Consider the following 20901-nt stretch of genomic DNA (forward strand, 5'->3'; position numbering starts at 1 on the left):
CTCGCTGCAGAGTATCAAGTCCTAAAAATTGTACCACACCCAACAGAGATTGGCTCGTGAATCTATAGAACTGAGTAGGTTTTTTCTTTACAATGAAATGGAGAACAGCAGGGGTGCACCATTATAAACTACACATATCCACCTCACCTCCTATAAATATCCATGTCCATCTCTACCGCCACTTCTATGCAAGATCACCTTCCCTTTTTAGCTGGTTGCTAGACACTGGGATACATTGTGTTTTTATTGGCCTACAGTTGCTCTGTGTCTAAGAATGTTCAGGCGACAGCTGAGAATGAAGCTGCAGGGATCTCACAGAGGGCAGAGTTCAGGGAACCCTCCATATACCAGCAGGGAACAGCATGTTAAGCCAGATACCAATACGGCTGGAAATCTGACAACAAAAACAGAAAAAGCTGGAAATACTCAGCAGGTAAAAACAGAAAACAGTCGCAGTTTCAGGCATCTAGACCCTTCCTCAGGACTAGGAGATATTACAGATGAACAATATTTAAAAAGGAACACACAAGGCAAGGAGGGAAGGATGTATGGCACGGAACAAGATGGTAATGACCACAAGATCGAAACTGCCTTTCCCGGTTTGTTGTGTTCGCTGACAATCCATAAACTAATAGCATTATTAAGGTACTTATTTTCTCCCACTTTCCCTCCTCCTATAATGAGTGGGCAGGCAATCTGATCCCAAACCTCTGCTAATAGCCTGTCATGATCAGTCACTATGAGTTACACAGTACATCAGGATAACGCTCCCTTACGTTTGAGATTATAATGTGTTGATTGGATAGAGGATTTTGCCACCCGGTGGCCAGAAAGAAATAGCAGTTTGAGGAGAAGAAACGCATTTGAACTGGAAGTGCCTGGGGTAGGTACCAGTGTTGCATTAATAAAGGTCTTGTTATTGTTTAGAGTACTACCTTGTGCATCTGATTTGAAGTATTGTGAAAACACAATTATCACCCAGATGCAGTAGTGGTGACAAGGGTGAAAAGGAGTGGAATCCTGAAGGATGTACTGTTCTCAGGCCACGGATACAATGTCACATTAGGAAGGCAGAAAAATGTGATGCAGGAAAAGAAGATTTTGAATTGTATCTTTACCTGTGGTCACGTCTTTGGTATAACACTCTCTCCCGCCACACCTCCATGACACTAAGAAATTAATCTTTGCTCTGGAGATCCAGGTCTGAATTCAGAATCTCTTTCACTTAACAGAGCAGACAGTTAAGTTAAGCACCTTTGTGTACTTACATAGAATTACATCGAATGTACATCACAGAAACAGGCCGTTCGGCCCAACAGGTCCATGCTGGTGTTTATATTCCACACGAAACTCCTCCCTCCTTACTTCATCTAACCCTATCAGCATATCCTTCTATTCCTTTCTCCTTCAAATGTTTATCTAGCTTCCCCTTAAATGCATCTTTGCTAGTCGCCTCAACTACTGCTGTGGCAGCAAGTTCCTCATTCTAACCACTCTCTGGGTAAAGAAGTTTCTTCTGAATTCCCTATTGGATTTATAGAATTCCCTATTGGATTTAGGAACTCCCTATTGGATTCATCTTAAACCTCTCGCTGACATTCCTGCAGCATTGTCTGATTGAGCTGTATATAAAACACACAGGGATTTAATTTGTACTGGTAGCTCTAGGAATGGTAATCCCATGTTCCCCTGACTGGGGACGTCAGCCAATGTAACAACTCTGAAATCCTAGGATTCTCAGCCTAAAAATCCCAGGATTTGAGATTGTGGCAGTGAGGATGAAGCTTACCCAATGACTAGGAACGATGATGCCTGCGCAGTTCCCAGTGATTGAGTGAAGAGCAGATGGAGCTGGATGGGGACAGAGTGGGAGGATGGCACGGCTGAGTGAGAAAGGAGAGTGGCTGAGAGAGAAAGGAGAGTGGCTGAGAGAGAAAGGAGAGTGGCTGAGAGAGAAAGGAGAGTGGCTGAGAGAGAAAGGAGAGTGGCTGAGAGAGAAAGGAGAGTGGCTGAGTGAGAAAGGAGAGTGGCTGAGAGAGAAAGGAGAGTGGCTGAGAGAGAAAGGAGAGTGGCTGAGTGAGAAAGGAGAGTGGCTGAGAGAGAAAGGAGAGTGGCTGAGAGAGAAAGGAGAGTGGCTGAGAGAGAAAGGAGAGTGGCTGAGAGAGAAAGGAGAGTGGCTGAGTGAGAATGGAGAGCGGCTGAGAGAGAAAGGAGAGTGGCTGAGAGAGAAAGGAGAGTGGCTGAGTGAGAATGGAGAGCGGCTGAGAGAGAAAGGAGAGTGGCTGAGTGAGAAAGGAGAGTGGCTGAGAGAGAAAGGAGAGTGGCTGAGTGAGAATGGAGAGCGGCTGAGTGAGAATGGAGAGCGGCTGAGTGAGAAAGGAACAAACTGGGACAAGAAAAGGGAGAGGAGCTAGAACTGGAGAGGTACTGCAGGATAGAGAATGTGGAGAGAGACAGAGGTTAGAGAGTGACCTGAGGGCAAAATATAGGTGTCCTTAAAAAGTAATGCCAGTGAATGAGGGAGAGGAGGTTAGAGGAAGTTAGAAATCCTGATACATGTTGGTGAGTGTGAGCAGGATCAAATTCACACATCCCACAAACTTCAGAAACAAGAATCACAGGTTCCTGCAGCAGCAGGTTTAAACATTTGTCAGGTTGTATTGGATCAGTATCGTAAGAAACACTTCTCTGGTATGAAACACAAAGCTTGTTAACACTGATGGAGAAGACGGTGATATGAAAGTAATGGTAAACAGCAATCCCAATTCCCACCCATGGATACCAGGATTTGCAAGATTGAATCCTGAAATCCTGAGATCACAAGCGACGTCCGGGATTGCAAAGCTTGGCTTAAAGTGTTCCTTTATTTTAAAGTAATCACATATTTCACTGCTGCCCCGACTGAGATCATCTAACTCAACCCAAAATGTAGATCATACCTGCGACCTTCTTGGCTCAGCGCAATGGCAGGTGGATGTTTTTACTCACTGAACCATCAGGGGTAGCTGTTGAGTTATATTTAACTGGAACATTCACTTCCTGTATGTTCACAGTGACACGTGTCCCAAGGGTGGCACCCTGTCACAAATTGGTAATATTTTGCAATGGGGTTGCCTTGGTTCCTCCTGATTGGGTGTCACCTGTGTCAGTCACGGCAAACTCCTTCTCTCATCAGAGCCAGCGATGTGTTTGTGCCTTACCTCTGGTGGCTCACAATAAAACACCTCCGTGGGTGGGTTTCCATGTCCTCTGTGGCATAGGCCCACAGTCTTTGTATTGCAGCGTTGCTGGCTTTCTTAGACCTGCCTCCAGTGGCAGCAGTTTAATATCCTCGTGGCATAAATGTCTTTGTGTACACTCTGCTACTGCAATGGTGCCAAGAGTGGGTTTCTGCACTGAGGGTGTCAGTAAGTCCTAGGCCCCTAACTGGGTAAGGATTCTACTGACTGCCCACCCTCCTCATTGGAAATGGGTTTATTTTAAAAACACAAGAAAGGAAATGAATTACCCACAGAGGTCAGCCCAGCAGGAGCTGAACCGGAGTCAAGAAGAAATATACATTAGGTATAGGACGGACATTCTATCTGGAGAGACAAGGAGGGTGAAATTGGACTCGGGCGGGGGACGCGGAACAGATGGAATCGCACCAGCCGCCCGCCCAATACTCATCTCCATTGAACCGAATCTCGGACGGAGCGTGTAACGGGCGACCCATGCGATTCCACCCATGTCCGATTTCAACCCCATAGAGTATTTTGGTGAGGTTAGCTGTACAGACTTTCAAGACAGGCAGTTAAGATTTCTGCAGGATTTAGAAAAATAGGGGCCAGTTTCCATCTACACCACTTGGGCGGATTAACTTCCATTGATTTCATTGGTTTCTATAACGGGCTATCTGGCCTGTCGGTTTACAATCGAGCAGTGAAAAAGACAGTTACCCCAATACAGCCAACCCAGCAAGCCACCAGAGCAAGGCACAAACACGTCGATGGCTCTAATAATTCAATGCTGATTTTTTTTGTGCTGAAAAACATGTAAATTATTGAATAATTTGAAATGCGCGATGTAAGTAACAGCAAAGTGGGAATTTAGTGCTAAAAAAAAGAATTAAGTATCAAATAATTTGAATTAAGTGGTGGAGACTGTAATGGATCAAAGATTCAATGGTGGAAGCCAGTGGAGAAGCGAGATGGGATAACCAAACAATCTGATGTTTGTTCTTTTCCTGGGGCTGGCTGTGGATCGAGCCAATGACCAGTAACATATTTAAGACTTTCCAGATTGACACTTCACACTGTGAGCTGGTAACATAATTCCAGGTGGGGCTTTTTTTTGTTTGAACTGAGAACTCACGGTACAAAGGGAATTAACGCAACAATTTGTATGGTGCCTTAAAGTGAAAAACGTCCCAAGGTACTTCAGGGAGGAGAGACAATAAATAAAATAGGTAAAGGAGAGAAAAAAGAAATTAAAAAGAGGAGTGAGTGAATTGTAAAGATTTTGGGCTGTTATCATGAAGAACCTTTCAATTTTATGAGACTCAAAAATTCTGCGGTATGTGCGATCTTGATACTTATGCCCCTCATCCAACAGTGACCTCTGGTACTCGTCCCATCAGAGTATGTGGGTCAGGAGAGGGCAGCTAACTTGCATGTGACCAGTGGGCACCTGTGCTGCCTACCAGTGCATCTCGGCTGCCCCAAGCTGCCAGGAAATCCAGCATCTCTGCCCGGTCCGGGGGCATAGAGTCTGGGCTCTGTTCCCTCCCCGGGATCTGTAATTACAAAATAATTACAATGTAATTACGTCCTGTACAGGCAATCGCTATATTGTAAGATCGAAACAAAGGAAAGATTGGTATTTATATAGCGCCTTATCATATTGTCAAAACATTTCACATACATTGAATTACCTCTTGGGAGTGCAGTGACTGTTCCGATGGTTAACCCTGAGCAGCTAAAAACCATCAAAGCATCGAAGAGCACCCCCTGTGCGCATTACAGCTCCTTTCCATTCATAACAAATAAGCTGAGCATCAGTCACAGACTGGTACGCTCAGACGTTCATGTAAATTGACACCCATGTGAAAGGCTATCGTTGCTACAACACTCAGAAGCCTCTCCAGCCAGGAATAGCTGACTCTGAAACTGCGTGTAAACCAGGCTTTGCCAGCCACACTGGAGTGAGTTCAGGCTGCAGCACAAACTGGGCATAATCTGTGATTTGTTTCCTTTTGATATTTCTCCTCAGTTTCCTTCCCTTTGGCCCTCTGTTCCTCAAGGTGCGGACTCTTGCTTCGATGCAGTTCCAGGAGTGTCAGCCACCCCCTAGTATCCCATCCAAATGGCCATTCTTCTTGTCTACGTGTTCTAAGTTTCAGTGTGGCTCTACTATCCTGCTCAACAGGCAGCTTGTGACAATTCAGTTGACTGCAGGCAGAGGATGAGGCTGCCCCACCTCTAAGCCATGGCTCACCTTGCCCCAGCAGGCAAAGTGATTATGTTATCTGTCGATAAAGTTACAGGCCCATTTCATTATCTAGAAACATGCAGTGACTGTAACTGGCCTACAAAGTGGCCTGTTTGTTTAAAAAACAATCTTTGCATGACCCTGTCTTTATCGCTCTCTCTGTGGTAGAGTCTGTTAAAGGTTTATTTTGGATGAAATTTTATTTTCCAATGAACATAAGCCCAAAGCATTAAGCTGAAGTGTTACAACATCACTTAGAGAGGGTCCAAGCATAGTGTGGGACAGCAACACATTACCCCAGGTCAGGACTGGGGCCTCTTTCAAAGGCCTTTTTACAGGGTCTTTTTTAAACTCCCATTTTTCTATTATCTCCTTTCTTTCAGATCCATCTCCTATTCCACCTGACATCATACATGCAAAACTAGAAAACTAGCAAACACCAGCCAACATCTTTAATAAAACTGACACAGCCTCCAATAAGTCAAGAGCCGCCCTGGTTATAAACCTATGAGTAGTTCCATGGGTTTTATACCTGGAGTTTGGATATACCCAACATTCCTTCACTCATACTGGAGAAAATATTTGGGTTTTCAACCCCCACCCCCACCCCACAATCATTGCTTTCTCTCCCCATCACCCCCCCTCACCCCATTCTCCCAGTTTCACCCCCTCAGCACAGCTCCCAACTTCCCCCCATCAAAACACTGGTCCAAACCTGTCTCACCCTCAAAGCACTGCTTCCAGCTTCTTTTCTCTCTCACTCTGGCCTAAGCATTGCTCCCATCACCCCCGCCACCCCCACCCCCCCACACCACGCCAAAGTGCAGGTGCTGGCTTCTCTCGCTTTCACCCCATCACCATTGCGGCAATTGGTTTCTCTCTCCTTTCCTCCTCCCCAAAAAATGCTGGTCCTGGTGTCCCTACTCTCCCCACCTTGACTGTTGCTCATCCTATCCTCCAAGTACCACTCCTGAGCTCCTACCTGCTCACACTCCTGCTGTAATTGTTACACAGTAAGCGAGAGTTCCCAATCTCGTAACTCCCATCTACAGAGCACACAGAGTGGGGGCACAAGCAGCTAGGAGCACAAGAGCAGCACTTGGGCGACGGGCCTGGCCCATTCTGATTTTGGTGGCTACATGGACTAGGGCCCGCAGAATGCTGACTGTCCGTGTCAAACACGAACAGTTAGCATGTATGCTCTCTGATGACTGTTAGAGTCCTACTGTAAAGTGAAATAAGCTTAGGCAGCCTTCACCCCAGCCTCAAAAGTGGTGCCCAAGGGAAGATCCCAGGTTCGTGTTGAGTTAGCTCATCCCAGTCAATATAAGGGTAGGAGTGCTACAATACAGAAGTGGAAATAGGCTGTTTTTTTGATGGGGAGGATAAGGGGTGGGAAGCTCAGCTTGGGTTGAATAGGATGCCGAGATTGAGAACTGGTTCAGCCTGAGACAATGGCCAGGAAATCAGTGGTAATTGTGGTGGAGGCCAAAAATGATGGTTTTGGTCTTCCTAATGTTAAGCTGAAGGAAATTGTGGTTCATCCAAGAATGGATGTTGGACAAACACTCTGACAACAGAGGGGACAAGAGAGGTGATGGAACTGGGTATTATCACTGTACATGTAGAAGCTGACCCTGTGTCTGCGATGATGTCATCAAGGGGCAGCATATAGTTGAGGAAGAGGCGGGGCCAAGGATAGATCCTTGGGGGATTGTGGGGATAACAGTGCAGGGTCGGGAAGAGGTGTACTGGCTACAATCAAATAGGTTAGGGTGGAACCCAACGAGGCTGGATAATGGAGGAGAAGCATTGGAGAGGATAGTGAGTAAGGCCATGTCAAAGGCTGCAGCTAGGAGGACAAGGAGGAACAATGCACCACAGTCACAGAGGATGTAATTTGTGACTTTGGTTGGTGCTGTGGGAGGGGTGGAAATCTAATCGGAGGGGAATGAAAACAAGTACAATACAAATTAATTTTAAATAAAAACAGGAAATGCTGGAGAAGCTCGACAAGTCAGGCAGCATCTGTGGAGAAAGAAACAGTGTTAACGTTTCAGAAGACCTTTCGTCAGAACTGGACGATGTTAAAGAGTTAAAGTTTTTAAGCAAGTGCAGAGCCAGGGAAAGGAAGGGGGGAGGAAAGAACAAAAGGGAAGGTCTGTGATAGGATAGAGGGTAAGAGTGATTAAATGACAAAAGGGATGATAGTGCAAGGCAAGGAAGGTGGTAATGGGACAGGTTAAGAAACAAAAGCTAAGTCTAGAGTGGCTGTGAATGGCAACAGCAGAACTTGCTGGCCGAAAAAAATGGCAGCAGTGGTTATGATCTGAAGTTATTGAAATCAATGGAAGGTTGTAAAGTGCCTAATCGAAAGATGAGATACTGTTTTCCCCTCTCCCTGGCTCTGTACTTACTTAAAAACTTTAACTGTTTAACATCTTCCAGTTCTGACGAAAGGTCTTCGACCTGAAGCGTTAACTCTGTTTCTTTCTCCACAGATGCTGCCTGACTTGCTGAGCTTTTCCAGCATTTTCTCTTTTTATTTCAGATTTCCAGCATCCACAGTATTTTGCTTTTGACAAATTAATTTTAATCTTTCTTGGGCTGCAAAGTTGATTTCTGTCAGACAGGAAGTTATTGGTGTGATCGCTGTACAAAGAGAGACCTTTCCTGCAAACAGGTGGTCAGGAAATAAGATCATTCCAGCAGATAATGAAGATTCCACTGAAATATTAGGGTAACTTTTACATTCAAGGCTTCTGGGGTGGATCGGAGAACCTAGCTCAGAGGTCACTGCACCGAATTCACAGTGCTCCTGATTCTCTGTGCCCAATTCTCCTTTCCGGACTTGGCTGTAGTTTTATGTAAAGATTTATTTCCTTCAAAGCTAGTTGCTGCTGCTGTTTTGATATAAGAAGGAAGTTCCCTGGCATCAACAGGCTTTATTTGAACAGACCTGTCCTGCCAATTGTGGAATTGCCATGGTTTGGAAATAGGGAGGGCAGTGACACCGAGATTCCCATATTTAAGGATTTACTACAATGCACTAAAGTGTTTGGAGTAGATTGATGACCAGTTTGTGTGTGAGTTGAGAGACTGGTTAGCTGTTTTCAGTTTGTTTATGCGTGCATGTTGGAGGTCTATCTGTCACAGTGCGGAAAATGGGAGATAGCCCACACCATTCAGTTGAAATACTTGAGAAATGTGAAGAGTGAAATTAATAATCAATAAGGGTATAATAGATTGGAAACCCTGGCCTAACGCTTTCAGTCATGTCAGCCATGGCTCAGTGGTAGCACTCTCGCCTCTGAGTCAGAAGGTTGTGGGAGACTTGAGCACAGAGACTTGAGCACAAAATCCAGGCTGACACTCCAGTGTAATCTGAGGGAGTGCTGCACTGTCGGAGGTGCCGTCTTTCAGATGAGACGTCAAACTGAAGCCCCGTCTGCCCTCTCAGGTAAAAGATCCCACGGCACTATTTCGAAGAAGAGCAGGGGAGTTCTCCCCAGTGTCCTGGCCAACATTTATTCCTTAACCAACATCACTAAAGCAGATTATCCGGTCATTATCACATTGCTGTTTGTGGGACCTTGCTGTGTGCAGATTGGCTGCTGCGTTTACTACATTACAACAGTGACTACACTTCAAAATAGTACTTCATTGGCTGTAAAGCGCTTTGGGATGTCCTGAGGTTGTGAAAAGTGTTATATAAATGCAAGTCTTTCTTTGTTTCAGTCAGATCAACCTGCAAGCACAAAATTCAGCTTCCGTGCCTGTTCATGCAAATCACATTTCATGTACTTTCATTTTATTTCCAGTAGAAGAAGAAAAACCTTTTAGACAGGCTTGAAAAAAATCAACATCTATTTCTCTTGTATCTGCAGGCTGTGATATTGTATTGTACAACTCTTTACACCAACGGCCTCTTTATTTTTGTAATTAATGACCTGGACTTGGGTATAGAGGGTATAATTTCAAAAAGTTTGCAGATAACACAAAACTCAGAAATGTAGTAAACAATGCAAAGGATAGTAACAGACTTAAGGAGGACATAGACAGGCTGGTGAAATGGGCAGACACATGGCAGATGAAATTTAAGGCAGAGAATTATGAAGTGATACATTTTGGTAGGAAGAATGAGGAGAGGAAATATAGACTAAATGGTACAATTCTAAAGTGGGGTGGGGGGGTTGCAGGAACAGAGAAACCTGGGGGCGCACTTACACAAATCTTTGAAGGCGGCAGGACAAGGTGAGAAGGCTGTTAAAAAAGCATATGGGATCCTGGGCTTTATTAATAGAGGCATAGATTACAAAAGCAAGGAAGTTATGCTAAACCTTTATAAAACACTGGTTAGGCCTCAACTGGAATATTGTTTTCAATTCTGGGCACCGCACTTTAGAAAGGGTGTGAAGGCCTTAGAGAGGTCGCAGAAGAGGTTTACTCGAATAGTACCAGGGATGAGGGACTTCAGTTATATGGAGAGACTGGAAAAGCTGGGGTTGTTCTCCTTAGAACAGAGAAGGTTAGAGGAGATTTGATAGAGGTGTTCAAAATCATGATGGGTTTTGATCGAGTAAATAAGGAGAAACCTTACTCGAGAGAATATCTAAGACAAGACCCAAAATTTGCGACTGCACTCAATCTAACAACAATGCACAGCACTGGTGAGCTTCCTGCTGTTTATCCTGTCAGGGTCACTCTACCTGTTACAGCACTGATTTGCAGGGCATTGGTCTGCAGGGATAGCCTGAGCTGAGCAGAAAGACGACCAGCTCCCAGTGCCGGGTCTACCAGACTGGTTGGTCAACCATTAACAGTGCCCTGGGGTAATGTGGACCTACCTGACTCAAGTAGATTATGAAATCTACCACAGAGGGTTGACTTGGTTCCGAACTTCCATCGGCAGGTACGTCATTGTAGAATCGCCTCGAGTCAAAAGAGATCCCAGCCATTTGACTGAATGGCTGGTCCTTGCTCCACACTTATGAATACCTTGCTTCACACAGTGCTCAATCTAATACATCAAAAAACAAACTCAGTGCCAATGGAGAAAAGCATGTTAGAACTGCAAGAAGCCCTTGGATTTGTAGCTGGGAGTCCCTTTGTAACTTCCTGCTCCCATCTACACAGCTTACTGTGCCTCCTAACTTAGTGTCATCAGCAAACTAGGATATACAACTCTATATTAATTCATCCAAGTCATTAATATATATGGTGAAAAGTTGAGGCCCCAGTACAGATCCCTGGAGAACACCACTTGGAATAAGTCAATTAGAGAATGTTCCCTTTATCCCTACTCTATGTCTCCTACCTCCCTGACAATAACCAGCCCAGTCACAAATTTACCTCCAATTCTGTGCGCTTTCATTTTTGCTAATAATCTCTCATGTGGAACATTATCAAATGCTTTCTGGAAGTACATTTACACAACATTCATAGACACTCCCCTATCCACCATGCTAGTGACCTTGTCAAAAATTCAACTAGATTTGTCAGACATGGTGACCCTTCACAAATCCATGCTGACTCTCTTTGATCAGCTCATACTTGGCCAAGTGCTCAGTCACTTTGTCCCCGATAATAGGTTCCAGTAACTTCCCACAACTGATGTTATACTGACAGGTTTGTTTCCTGTTTTTAAACATTGTGATTCATTTCAACATCTCTCAGGGTTTTTCCTGTTTATGTCTGTGATTTTTTTTAATGAACACTAGTAGATGTTTGGCATTAATCATGGTAAGTCAGATGATACGCTGTTTTAAAAAATACAGGATTGTTACACCATATGTATTATTCTGCTCTGTCCTTTAATAGTCACAAAGTCTTAATTGTTGTGAAGCCTCAGGTCAATTAGAGTTTAATTGTTGCTTGGTCAGGGAAATTGTCAGATCGGAATGTACTCATAAAATTTAGGCTCCAGGGCAATGACTGGCTTTCTTTTTGTTTTTTTACTTAAGATTGTTTTTCATCTGAAACAAAGTGTGACACTTGGAGTGTGACGTCTGCAGTGTGGCATGTGATGTCTGGGATGTGACAGATGGGCTAGGTTTTTATGTACACCAGTGCGTATCGTGAGGTGCTAGTCATAGTGAGTCAGAGGATACTCTAAGGTGTTTGAGAATTATTAACTAATTCCCTCTCATGCGGTAGCAATGTTAGCTCGAAACTCCTTCCTGTCTTGATTGAGTTTCTGCAGAGCACAAAGGATTGAAGAGCACTCTTTCTGTTTAATTTTCCAGCCGTACAACTCTCCAAGATCTTTGCGCTACTCCTGGACTGGCCTCTTGCACATCCCGATTTTCATCACTCCACCATTGGCAGCTGTGCCTTCAGCTGCCTAGGCCCTAAGCTCTGGAATTCACTCCCTAAACCTCTCAGCCTGTCTATTTCTCTCCTCCATTAAGACGCTACTTAAAACCTACCTCTTTGACCAAGCATTTGGTCACCTGTCCTAATATCTCTTAATGTGGCTCGGTGTCAATTTTTGTTTGATAACGCTCCTGTGAAGCACCTTGGGACGTTTTACTACATCAAAGGCGCTATATAAATGCAAGTTGTTAATCACAGCTCTGTGTTCTCTCTCAGTTAGATGCAATAGTATGGGGAAGGAGAGAGCAAGTGTCCTCGGTACTGGTTTGGGATCTGTCCGATGGTCCCGAGCTCTCCAGTACCCAAGCTCTCATCAGCCCGGTTGTGTATTGCAGGCCTCATGGCACCATTTTTCAGAAACCTTGCGTCCTGGTTTTCAAGCATTGCACCATTCACCATGGCTCTAGCGAAAGTGTACGCGTGCAACACCGACCGACTCAGCACAAAGAGATGGTTTGCCATCAACACGAGGGACAAGAAACAAATCAAAACCCAGGTCATGTGGGATGAATGCCAAGTGCATGTTTCACATTTCAGGTGGGATGGCCTTCTTCATTAAAATAAAAGTTAAAAATTCAACAAAAATTATATTTTTCAAGTTTCTCAGACCCTCCAATTTTTCATAAATGACATGGAGGATGGTATTTTCTGTAAGCTATATGGCAAAGTAAATAGTATTTTAAGGGCTATGGGCCATCTAAGCAGACAGGCTAAGGAATGTCAGATGGATTTTAATGGGTAATAATAGTGAAAGAGCAAATATTAAACAAAAACAAGGTGTTCATTAACAAAGGTGGAAACAGAAAAGGAATTAGGTGTGATTATTGTTCATTTACTGAAAGTATCCAGTTAATGTAAAGTTGTCATCAATAAAGGCAATCAAATATAAGAATGCATATCAAGAGCAAAAAGAGAAATGCTGCAAATCTGAAATAAAAACAGAAAGCGCTGGAAACACTCAGCAGGCCAGGCAGCATCTGTGGAGAGAGAAACAGAGTTAACGTCTCAGGTTAATGACCTTTCGTCAGACCAGTTCCACTGATTTTAGCAGCAGAGTGGGAGCAGCTCCAGGGAAAGTCCCTGCCATGAAGTTTTAACCTACGGAAGGATAACAAAGCATTGGAAAGGGTTGAGAGTGGCACAACAAGGATGATTGCAGAACTTAGGGCTCAAAGTTTCAGAGAGACTCAAGTTGAACTTATTTTTATTGGAGTAAAGAATATTGAGGGAGATGTGATTCAGGTCTTCAAAATGCTGAGAGCTAATGATATTGCACATGTAAACAAAATGGTTTAAATTTCTGATGGCAGAAGTACAGGACACAGGCATAACATTAACAGGCCTCAAGGTAGACTAGGGATCAGAAGTAATTGTAATCTCTCAGAGTACTGAATATATGGAACAGACTTCTAGAAACGTTGTCAGGTAACTCCTTAAAAAAAACAGCTGACTAAATATCTGGGGAGGAATGTGATTGAAAGTTACAGAAACAAGAATAGGCAGAGGTGATTACTCATGGAACATTGAGCTCCTGGCCCTGAGAAAATGTCATTTGCGGAAATCACCCAGGATAAACAAAACTGGAGACGTGAGATGAGTTGACATTCTGGAGGTCACTTGAACACCTTGAGGGGAGATCAGGACGTATTTATGTAGAACCTTCCCTCAGGGTTAAATGCCCTTTATTGTGTTTTCAGATTCTTATGTACCGAACTCGGTGAATGTAACTGAGTTCTCCACTTTGCAGGATTGGTGACTTGGCAAAAATAAATTACTGTCAAACAAGTTTGGTCTTTCTCCTGTCCATAGTTTGTTCACATGTATCCTGGAGCAAGATGGAAAAAATTGTGCCCAGAAGTGGCTTCAGTTAGCCATCTTCAGTTCCACTTCCAGATCTGGGTCTACTTTCTCAATAACACACCCTGCACATTACAGTGGGCAATGTACAATGAAAAACCATTTCACAGGAACCTCTGTGGACCAGTGCAACTCTTTGATTTAAAAGGAAACAGCACAGACACATTTCTGATGCTCAAGTATTTATCTGAAGGTAAGTTCTTTCCATGCCCTATATACTCCATCACCATCCCCTATAAAGCCTGGTCCAAGTTCGGCAGCACCTTCAGCAAGTACGCCGAGGAGATGAAGGAGATCCAGGACAAACATCAGGACAAAAAGGAAAAAGCAGGAACTAAGTGTCACAAAACATATTTGAAAGTTCTTTATCTGAATGCACGTAGCATTCATAACAAAATGGACGTGTTAACGGCACAAATAACTACGTATGGGTATGATCTTGTGGCCGTTACAGAAACATGGCTGCAGGGTGACAACGACTGGGAATTAAATATGCCAGGGTATTTAACAATCAGGAAGGACAGACAGGAAGGAAGGGGAGGTGGGGTGGCTATGTTAATAAAGGAAGGAATCACTGTAATACAGAGAAATGATATTGGGACAAAGGATCAGGAGAATGAAACAGTTTGGGTAGAGATAAGGAATAATAAGGGGAAAAAAACACTAGTGGGCGTAGTATATAGGCCTCCTAATAGTTGCAACTCTGCTGGAAGAAGTATTAATCAGGAAATAGTTGGGGCATGTAATAAGGGAACAGCTATAATTATGGGGGATTTTAACTATCATATGAACTGGGCAAATCAAATTGGGCAGGGCAGCCTTGAGGAAGAGTTTATTGAGTGTATTAGGGATGGATTTCTTGAGCAGTATGTAACTGATCCTACAAGGGGGCAAGCAACCTTGGACCTGGTCCTGTGTAATGAGCCAGGATTAATTAATAATGTCCTAGTTAAGGATCCCCTTGGAATGAGTGACCATAACATGGTTACATTCCATATCCAATTAGAGGGTGAGAAGGTTGGTTCTCAAACAAGCGTACTGAGCTTGAATAAAGGAGACTATGATGGTATGAGAGCGGAATTGATCAAAGTGGACTGGGAAAATAGATTAAAGGGTAAGACGGTACATGAACAGTGGTGTTCATTTAAGGAGTTATTTTACAACTTTCAAAAAAAATATATTCCACTGAGGAAAAAAGGGTGTAAAAGAAATGACAGCCATCCGTGGCTAAGTAAAGAAATTAAGGATAGTATCCGACTAAAAACAAGGACATATAAGGTAGCCAAACTTAGTGGGAGGATATAAGATTGGGAAGTCTTCAAAAGACAGCAAAAAGTAACTAAAGGATTGATTAAGAAAGGGAAGATAGATTATGAAAATAAATTAGCAAAAAATATAAAAACAGATAGATAAGAGATTCTACAGTTATATAAAAAGAAAAAGGGTGGCTAAGGCAAACGTAGGTCCCTTAGAGGATGAGACCGGGAAATTAATGGTGGGAAACATGGAAATGGCAAAAATGCTGAACAAATATTTTGTTTCAGTCTTTACGGTAGAGGACACTAAGAATATCCCAACACTGAACAAACAGGGGGCTCTAGGGGGGGGAGGAGCTAAATACAATTAAAATCACTAAGGAATTGGTACTTAGTAAATTAATGGGACTCAAGGCGGATAAATCCCCTGGACCTGATGGCTTACATCCTAGGGTCTTGAGGGAAGTGGCAGTGGGGATTGTGGATGCTTTGGTAATAATTTTCCAAAATTCTCTGGACTCGGCAAAGGTCCCGGCAGATTGGAAAACTGCTAATGTAACACCCTTATTTAAAAAGGGTAGTAGGAAGTAGGCTGGAAATTATAGACCAGTTAGCCTAACATCTGTGGTGGGTAAAATTTTGGAGTCTATTATTAAGGAGGCAGTAGCATTTGGATAAACATAATTTAATAGGACAAAGTCAGCATGGCTTTACGAAGGGGAAGTCATGTCTGGCAAATTTGCTTGAGTTCTTTGAGGACATAACGTACAGGGTGGATAAAGGGGAACCAGTGGACGTAGTGTATTTAGACTTCCAGAAGGCATTCGACAAGGTGCCACATAAAAGATTATTGCTCAAGATAAAGAATCACTGGATTGGGGGTAATATTCTGGCATGGGTGGAGGATTGGTTATCTAACAGGAAGCAGAGAGTTGGGATAAATGGTTCATTCTCGGACTGGCAACCAGTAGCCAGTGGTGTTCTGCAGGGGTCGGTGCTGGGTCCCCAACTCCTTACAATCTATATTAACGATTTGGAGGAGGGGACCGAGTGTAACATATCAAAGTTTGCAGATGATACAAAGATGGGAGGGAAAGTAGAGAGTCAGGAGGACAGAAAAACCTACAAGGGGATATAGACAGGCTGGGTGAGTGGGCGGAAATTTGGCAGATGCAATACAATATTGGAAAATGTGAGGTTATGCACTTTGGCAGGAAAAATCAGAGAGCAAGTTATTATCTTGATGGCAAGAGACTGGAAAGTACTGCAGTACAAAGGGATCTGGGGGTCCTAGTGCAAGAAAATCAAAAAGTTAGTATGCAGGTGCAGCAGGTGATCAAGAAGGCCAACGGAATGTTGGCGTTTATTGCTAGGGGGATAGAATATAAAAACAGGGAGGTATTGCTGCAGTTATATAAGGTATTGGTGAGACTGCACCTGGAATACTGCATACAGTTTTGGTGTCCATACTTAAGAAAAGACATACTTGCTCTCGAGGCAGTACAAAGAAGGTTCACTTGGTTAATCCCGGGGATGAGGGGGCAGACATATGAGGAGAGGTTGAGTAGATTGGGACTCTACTCATTGGAGTTCAGAAGAATGAGAGGTGATCTTATTGAAACATATAAGATTGTGAAGGGGCTTGATCGGGTGGATGCGGTAAGGATGTTCCCAAAGATGGGTGAAACTCGAACTAGGGGGCATAATCTTAGAATAAGGGGCTGCTCTTTCAAAACTGAGATGAGGAGAAACTTCTTCACTCAGAGGGTGGTAGGTCTGTGGAATTTGCTGCCCTAGGAAGCTGTGGAAGCTACATCATTGAATACATTTAAAACAGAAATAGACAGTTTCCTAGAAGTAAAGGGAATTAGGGGTTACGGGGAGCGGGCAGGAAATTGGACATGAATTTAGATTTGAGGTTAGGATCAGATCAGCCATGATCTTATTAAATGGCGGAGCAGGCTCGAAGGGCCGATTGGCCTACTCCTGCTCCTATTTCTTATGTTCATATACAGCGATGCAATCTATTCCAATAAGCTTGTTCAGATCTTCAGCTGGAATCAGTCTGGTTTTTATGTGGTGAGACAGTCTCTGCTCTCCAAAGGCACCATCACAATTCAATCTCTGACTTTCTTCCCTGAGTTCTTTATCCTATTTTCGAGGGGTGGAGGCAGGGTGGGAGGGGGGGGAGGTAAGAAGATTGTAAAAGATCCCCACCTAGGGAAGTCCTTATCATTTTAAATAATTAATGTATAACTGCTTTTTTCCTTGACAAACTTCTTAGCCCCCAGGTAGTCAATTTGAGACTCTGTTCAATTGTTCGAGACTGACACCTTAATGGTTAATAGCCATATGACTTCATTTAACACAAGCAGGAATCAATACATTACAGTATTTAAGCAGTAGTTTACAAAGCACAATTGAGAATTATATTACTCCATTGTCCTTTGGGTAGAAACCGCGACCTCATTCCCCGTTCCTTCACTCACATCCTCTCGTTCTCGGTTACCCGCCTGGTACTTTCTTTTCCGTCCCCTACCCTGATTCTGAGTAGGGGCTGGCTACTTATACACTGAGTTAACCCCTGGCCCCCCTTTTCACTGCAACAAATTTAAGCCACTTATAGATGGTTCCCTTATCAGTAGTTTTAGGGGCCCATCAATCATTCATCCTTGATTCTGAAATGTAGTTGCTCAGTGACATGTTCGGACATACAGACGCATCCTTTGTTTCACTGTTTTTGCCTCAGATAACATGGTTGTGTGTTTTTAACCACGAGTATTACTGGACTAAGGCTGGTTCCTATTGTTTTTCACCCCTAACCCCGTTAAGTCTAATCCTTTGAATTCCTCATACATTTGTGTGAAAACTATATTCCTTTATACCCAAGGGATGTTGGCTCCTCGATGGAGCACTAATTGGCCTCCAGTGCCATGTAGAATATGCTAGTGTCAGATTATTCATGTATAAGCCTTTAAAGTGTAAAGTTTGTGGTAATATCAAACACATTCTCTTCTGAATTTAACATGAAAATATAAAAGGTAAGTTTAAGTGTAATTTTTAGGAAATAGCAGATGACAGAGTAACACTCACAAGTGCAATTTTTATGTCTCTTCAGAGAACATTGCTTCTACTCTCCATTTGAACTTTTGGGCACCAGGAATAGAGTTATAACTCGCTGGTAAAATCTAATAATGCATAAGTTATAATTCCCAGGTACCCACATTTTAAAAACCAGTATAAATATGTAAATTACATGCCAGATTTGATGGGACTTTAAGTGCAATATCAAGCATAAATAAATAGGAATTCACAATTACAAGGGATGGATTTAAAAAGGGGAACACGAGAGGTGTTGTTAAATGTTGCCCTGTATGTTTAAACATGGATTTTTTTTCACATTACCGAGCAGCCATGGTTTATTTTATTCAGGTTGGGAGAATGTGGATGAATGCACCGGTCAGTCAGTTCCTTACCTGCATATCTGGCACAGAAAAGTCCCTTTCGATCTTTTTGCTTCAGGAAGAAATCGGTGAGAATCTTCACAATCTTTTTTTTAATTGAGAAACCTAGGTGAAGTGCCAGGGTCCATATTGTAGGATATCCCCACAGAGCAAACAGGAGATGAGATAAGATGATAGATAAATCAGAAGTAGAGGTTAGTCAATGAAAGGCCTAAGTTTTAAAGGCCAATAGATTGTAGGAAACCAGTTCTGATTGCTATGAAAAAGGTAGATATTGTAGCGCTGGAGGTAGTGCAGAGAAGAGCCAGAAGGCTGATCACTAGTGGAGTCTATGAAGAAAGACTGGAGAGAATTGGACTTTTCAGCCTGGGATGGAGTATCTAAGAGGTGATCTTATAGAGGTCTGTAAGAGAGTAAATGGTATTGGAAAGTTTAATCCAGAATACTACCTCAAACAATGGGAGTAGGTTAAAGGGACCCAGGTTCAAACTAACAAAAAGTAACCTTAGGATTGATATCAGGAGGTTTTACTTAATGTGGAGAATGATCAACACTTGAAATGGTGGAGGGGGAAACCCTGGAATTAAGATGGGCGTAAGAAAGAACTAGTTGCAGCAATGGAGGGTGAGTGGGGTTGTTCTGGATGGATGAATTAAGATGGGCCAAATGGCCTTCATCATCCATAAGTATCTTGTGAATGAGGAGGTAAGGAAGTCTAGTTTGTTTGGACTCACCAATTTTTTCTCCTCCTATATTGGAAGTGCCAACTCTTCACTGGAGTACGGTTACACTTACTGCTAACACCTCCAAATAGCTGTTGCAGCACAGTTTGTAGGCTTAAACCTGAAAAAGTGCATCCTTCTTCTGTCTTATCTCTCATAAGAAATGCTTCAAATCACTCTTACTAAAATTGGCCATTCTTCCTTTCGTCCCACATGCTGCTGCTATCTTTAAATGCAGCTGCCTTTAAAAAGATGACACACTCCACATTCCTCTCCCACAATCATAAAGAGTTAGTTAAAAATGCAAGAAACAAAGAGAAATGAGACACACAACCGGTCCTAGTCTAAGGAGAAAGATCAGAAGATAGCAAGGCATCTCCTAAGCAGGAAGAAGAGGAAATAGACAAGTGACCACAGGGTGTTCTCATCCTAGTGATCAATTGCAGAGTGGAATTGGCCGAAACTCAGAAGCAGCATTCTTAACTGGTGCATGAGCTGTTGGGAACTATACATGGAGGAGAACTAACAAAGATGCTATTTCAATTGTATTTCTTCAAATGACTTCAGTATTCTGTATTGCAGTAACAGCTACATAACAGCACAAAGTGTCAATGTTCCATTCTTTTGCGAGTTCCTCATGTGAAGAATGAAGAGTGGAGCACCAAGTTTTCCACAAGGCAACAAGCTGTCAGTCCTCATCAACTGTTGCCTCAGCACCACATCAAGTAAAAGGCTGGAAAGGGAATCAATGGCAATTCCGCCGCAAATTCTGTGGCATTAAACTTATGTTCAGTGACGACAGCGACTTCTGTCACATCACTCTTAACTGACCTCATCCTGGGGGCAAAAAAACTGCTGAAAATTTTACAGTCAGAATACAGTATGATGCGAACAATATGTCACATAGCAAGAATGGCCACCTTGGGCTGTGACATCAGCATCTAGGCCACAGAAATAAAAAAATTTTTGAGATTATAAAACAATACAATGTTATACTACTATCCATTTTAAGTTTAGTATATTCCCCTCCTTTTTTAGCTCCCAACAGCTTCTGCATCATTTCCTTCCATTAAAGGACCGCTACTGTTTCTAATTTACATCAATGACTTGGATTCAGAAACTCAATGCAAACTGGTCAAGTTTGCAGATGATACCAAGCTACGAGGACAGTGGAATTGGAGACGGCAGCAACAGAAATTACAAAATGCGTTAGACAAAATATGTAAGTGGGCAAAACAGCGGCAAATTAAATTTATTGCAGACGAGTGTAAATTGTAGGATGGCAAAATAGCAAATGGTTTGAAACAGTTAAGGATGAAGTTGAAAAAGACCTAAGAGTCTTAGTGGACTCAACATTCATCATGTCCAACCCAATGCTGGGCACCAATCGATAAAGCCAATAGAATAGCCAAAACAGTAGAACACAAGTCCAAAGAAGTTATGATCAAACTGTACAGTGGTCTGGTCAGACCATACTGCCCAGTTCTGGTCACTCAAAGGAGACATTTCAGGTCCAGAGGCCGTGCAGAGAAAAGCCACGAGGCTGGTTCCTGGTGAAGATCTATAAGGAAAAGCTAGAAAGACTCAAACTTTTCAGCCATGAAAGGAGGGCCGAGAAGTGACCTTACAGAAGCATATAAAGTAAGGGAATGGAACAGGCAAATCCAGAAAACTGCTTTAAACGAAATCACAAGAGTAGGACAAGGGGACACAGGTTCAAGTTAGTAAAAGGCAAATTTAGAATGGATATCAGGAAGT

The 20901-nt window shown here is 43.0% G+C and overlaps 1 protein-coding gene across 1 annotated transcript; it reads left to right on the forward strand.

The window, feature by feature from the left end:
• Positions 1-274: 274 nt before the first annotated feature.
• On the forward strand, positions 275-20537 carry LOC137344334 (UNC5C-like protein). The gene is given in 9 exon segments (XM_068007197.1): positions 275-433; positions 12061-12249; positions 12251-12381; positions 13654-13724; positions 13727-13894; positions 18390-18446; positions 18449-18489; positions 20182-20365; positions 20452-20537. Coding segments are annotated over 9 exon segments (1086 nt in total).
• The last annotated feature ends 364 nt before the right edge of the window (positions 20538-20901 follow it).

This window comes from Heptranchias perlo, chromosome 27, assembly GCF_035084215.1.
Source record: "Heptranchias perlo isolate sHepPer1 chromosome 27, sHepPer1.hap1, whole genome shotgun sequence".
NCBI classification, from domain to species: domain Eukaryota; kingdom Metazoa; phylum Chordata; class Chondrichthyes; order Hexanchiformes; family Hexanchidae; genus Heptranchias; species Heptranchias perlo.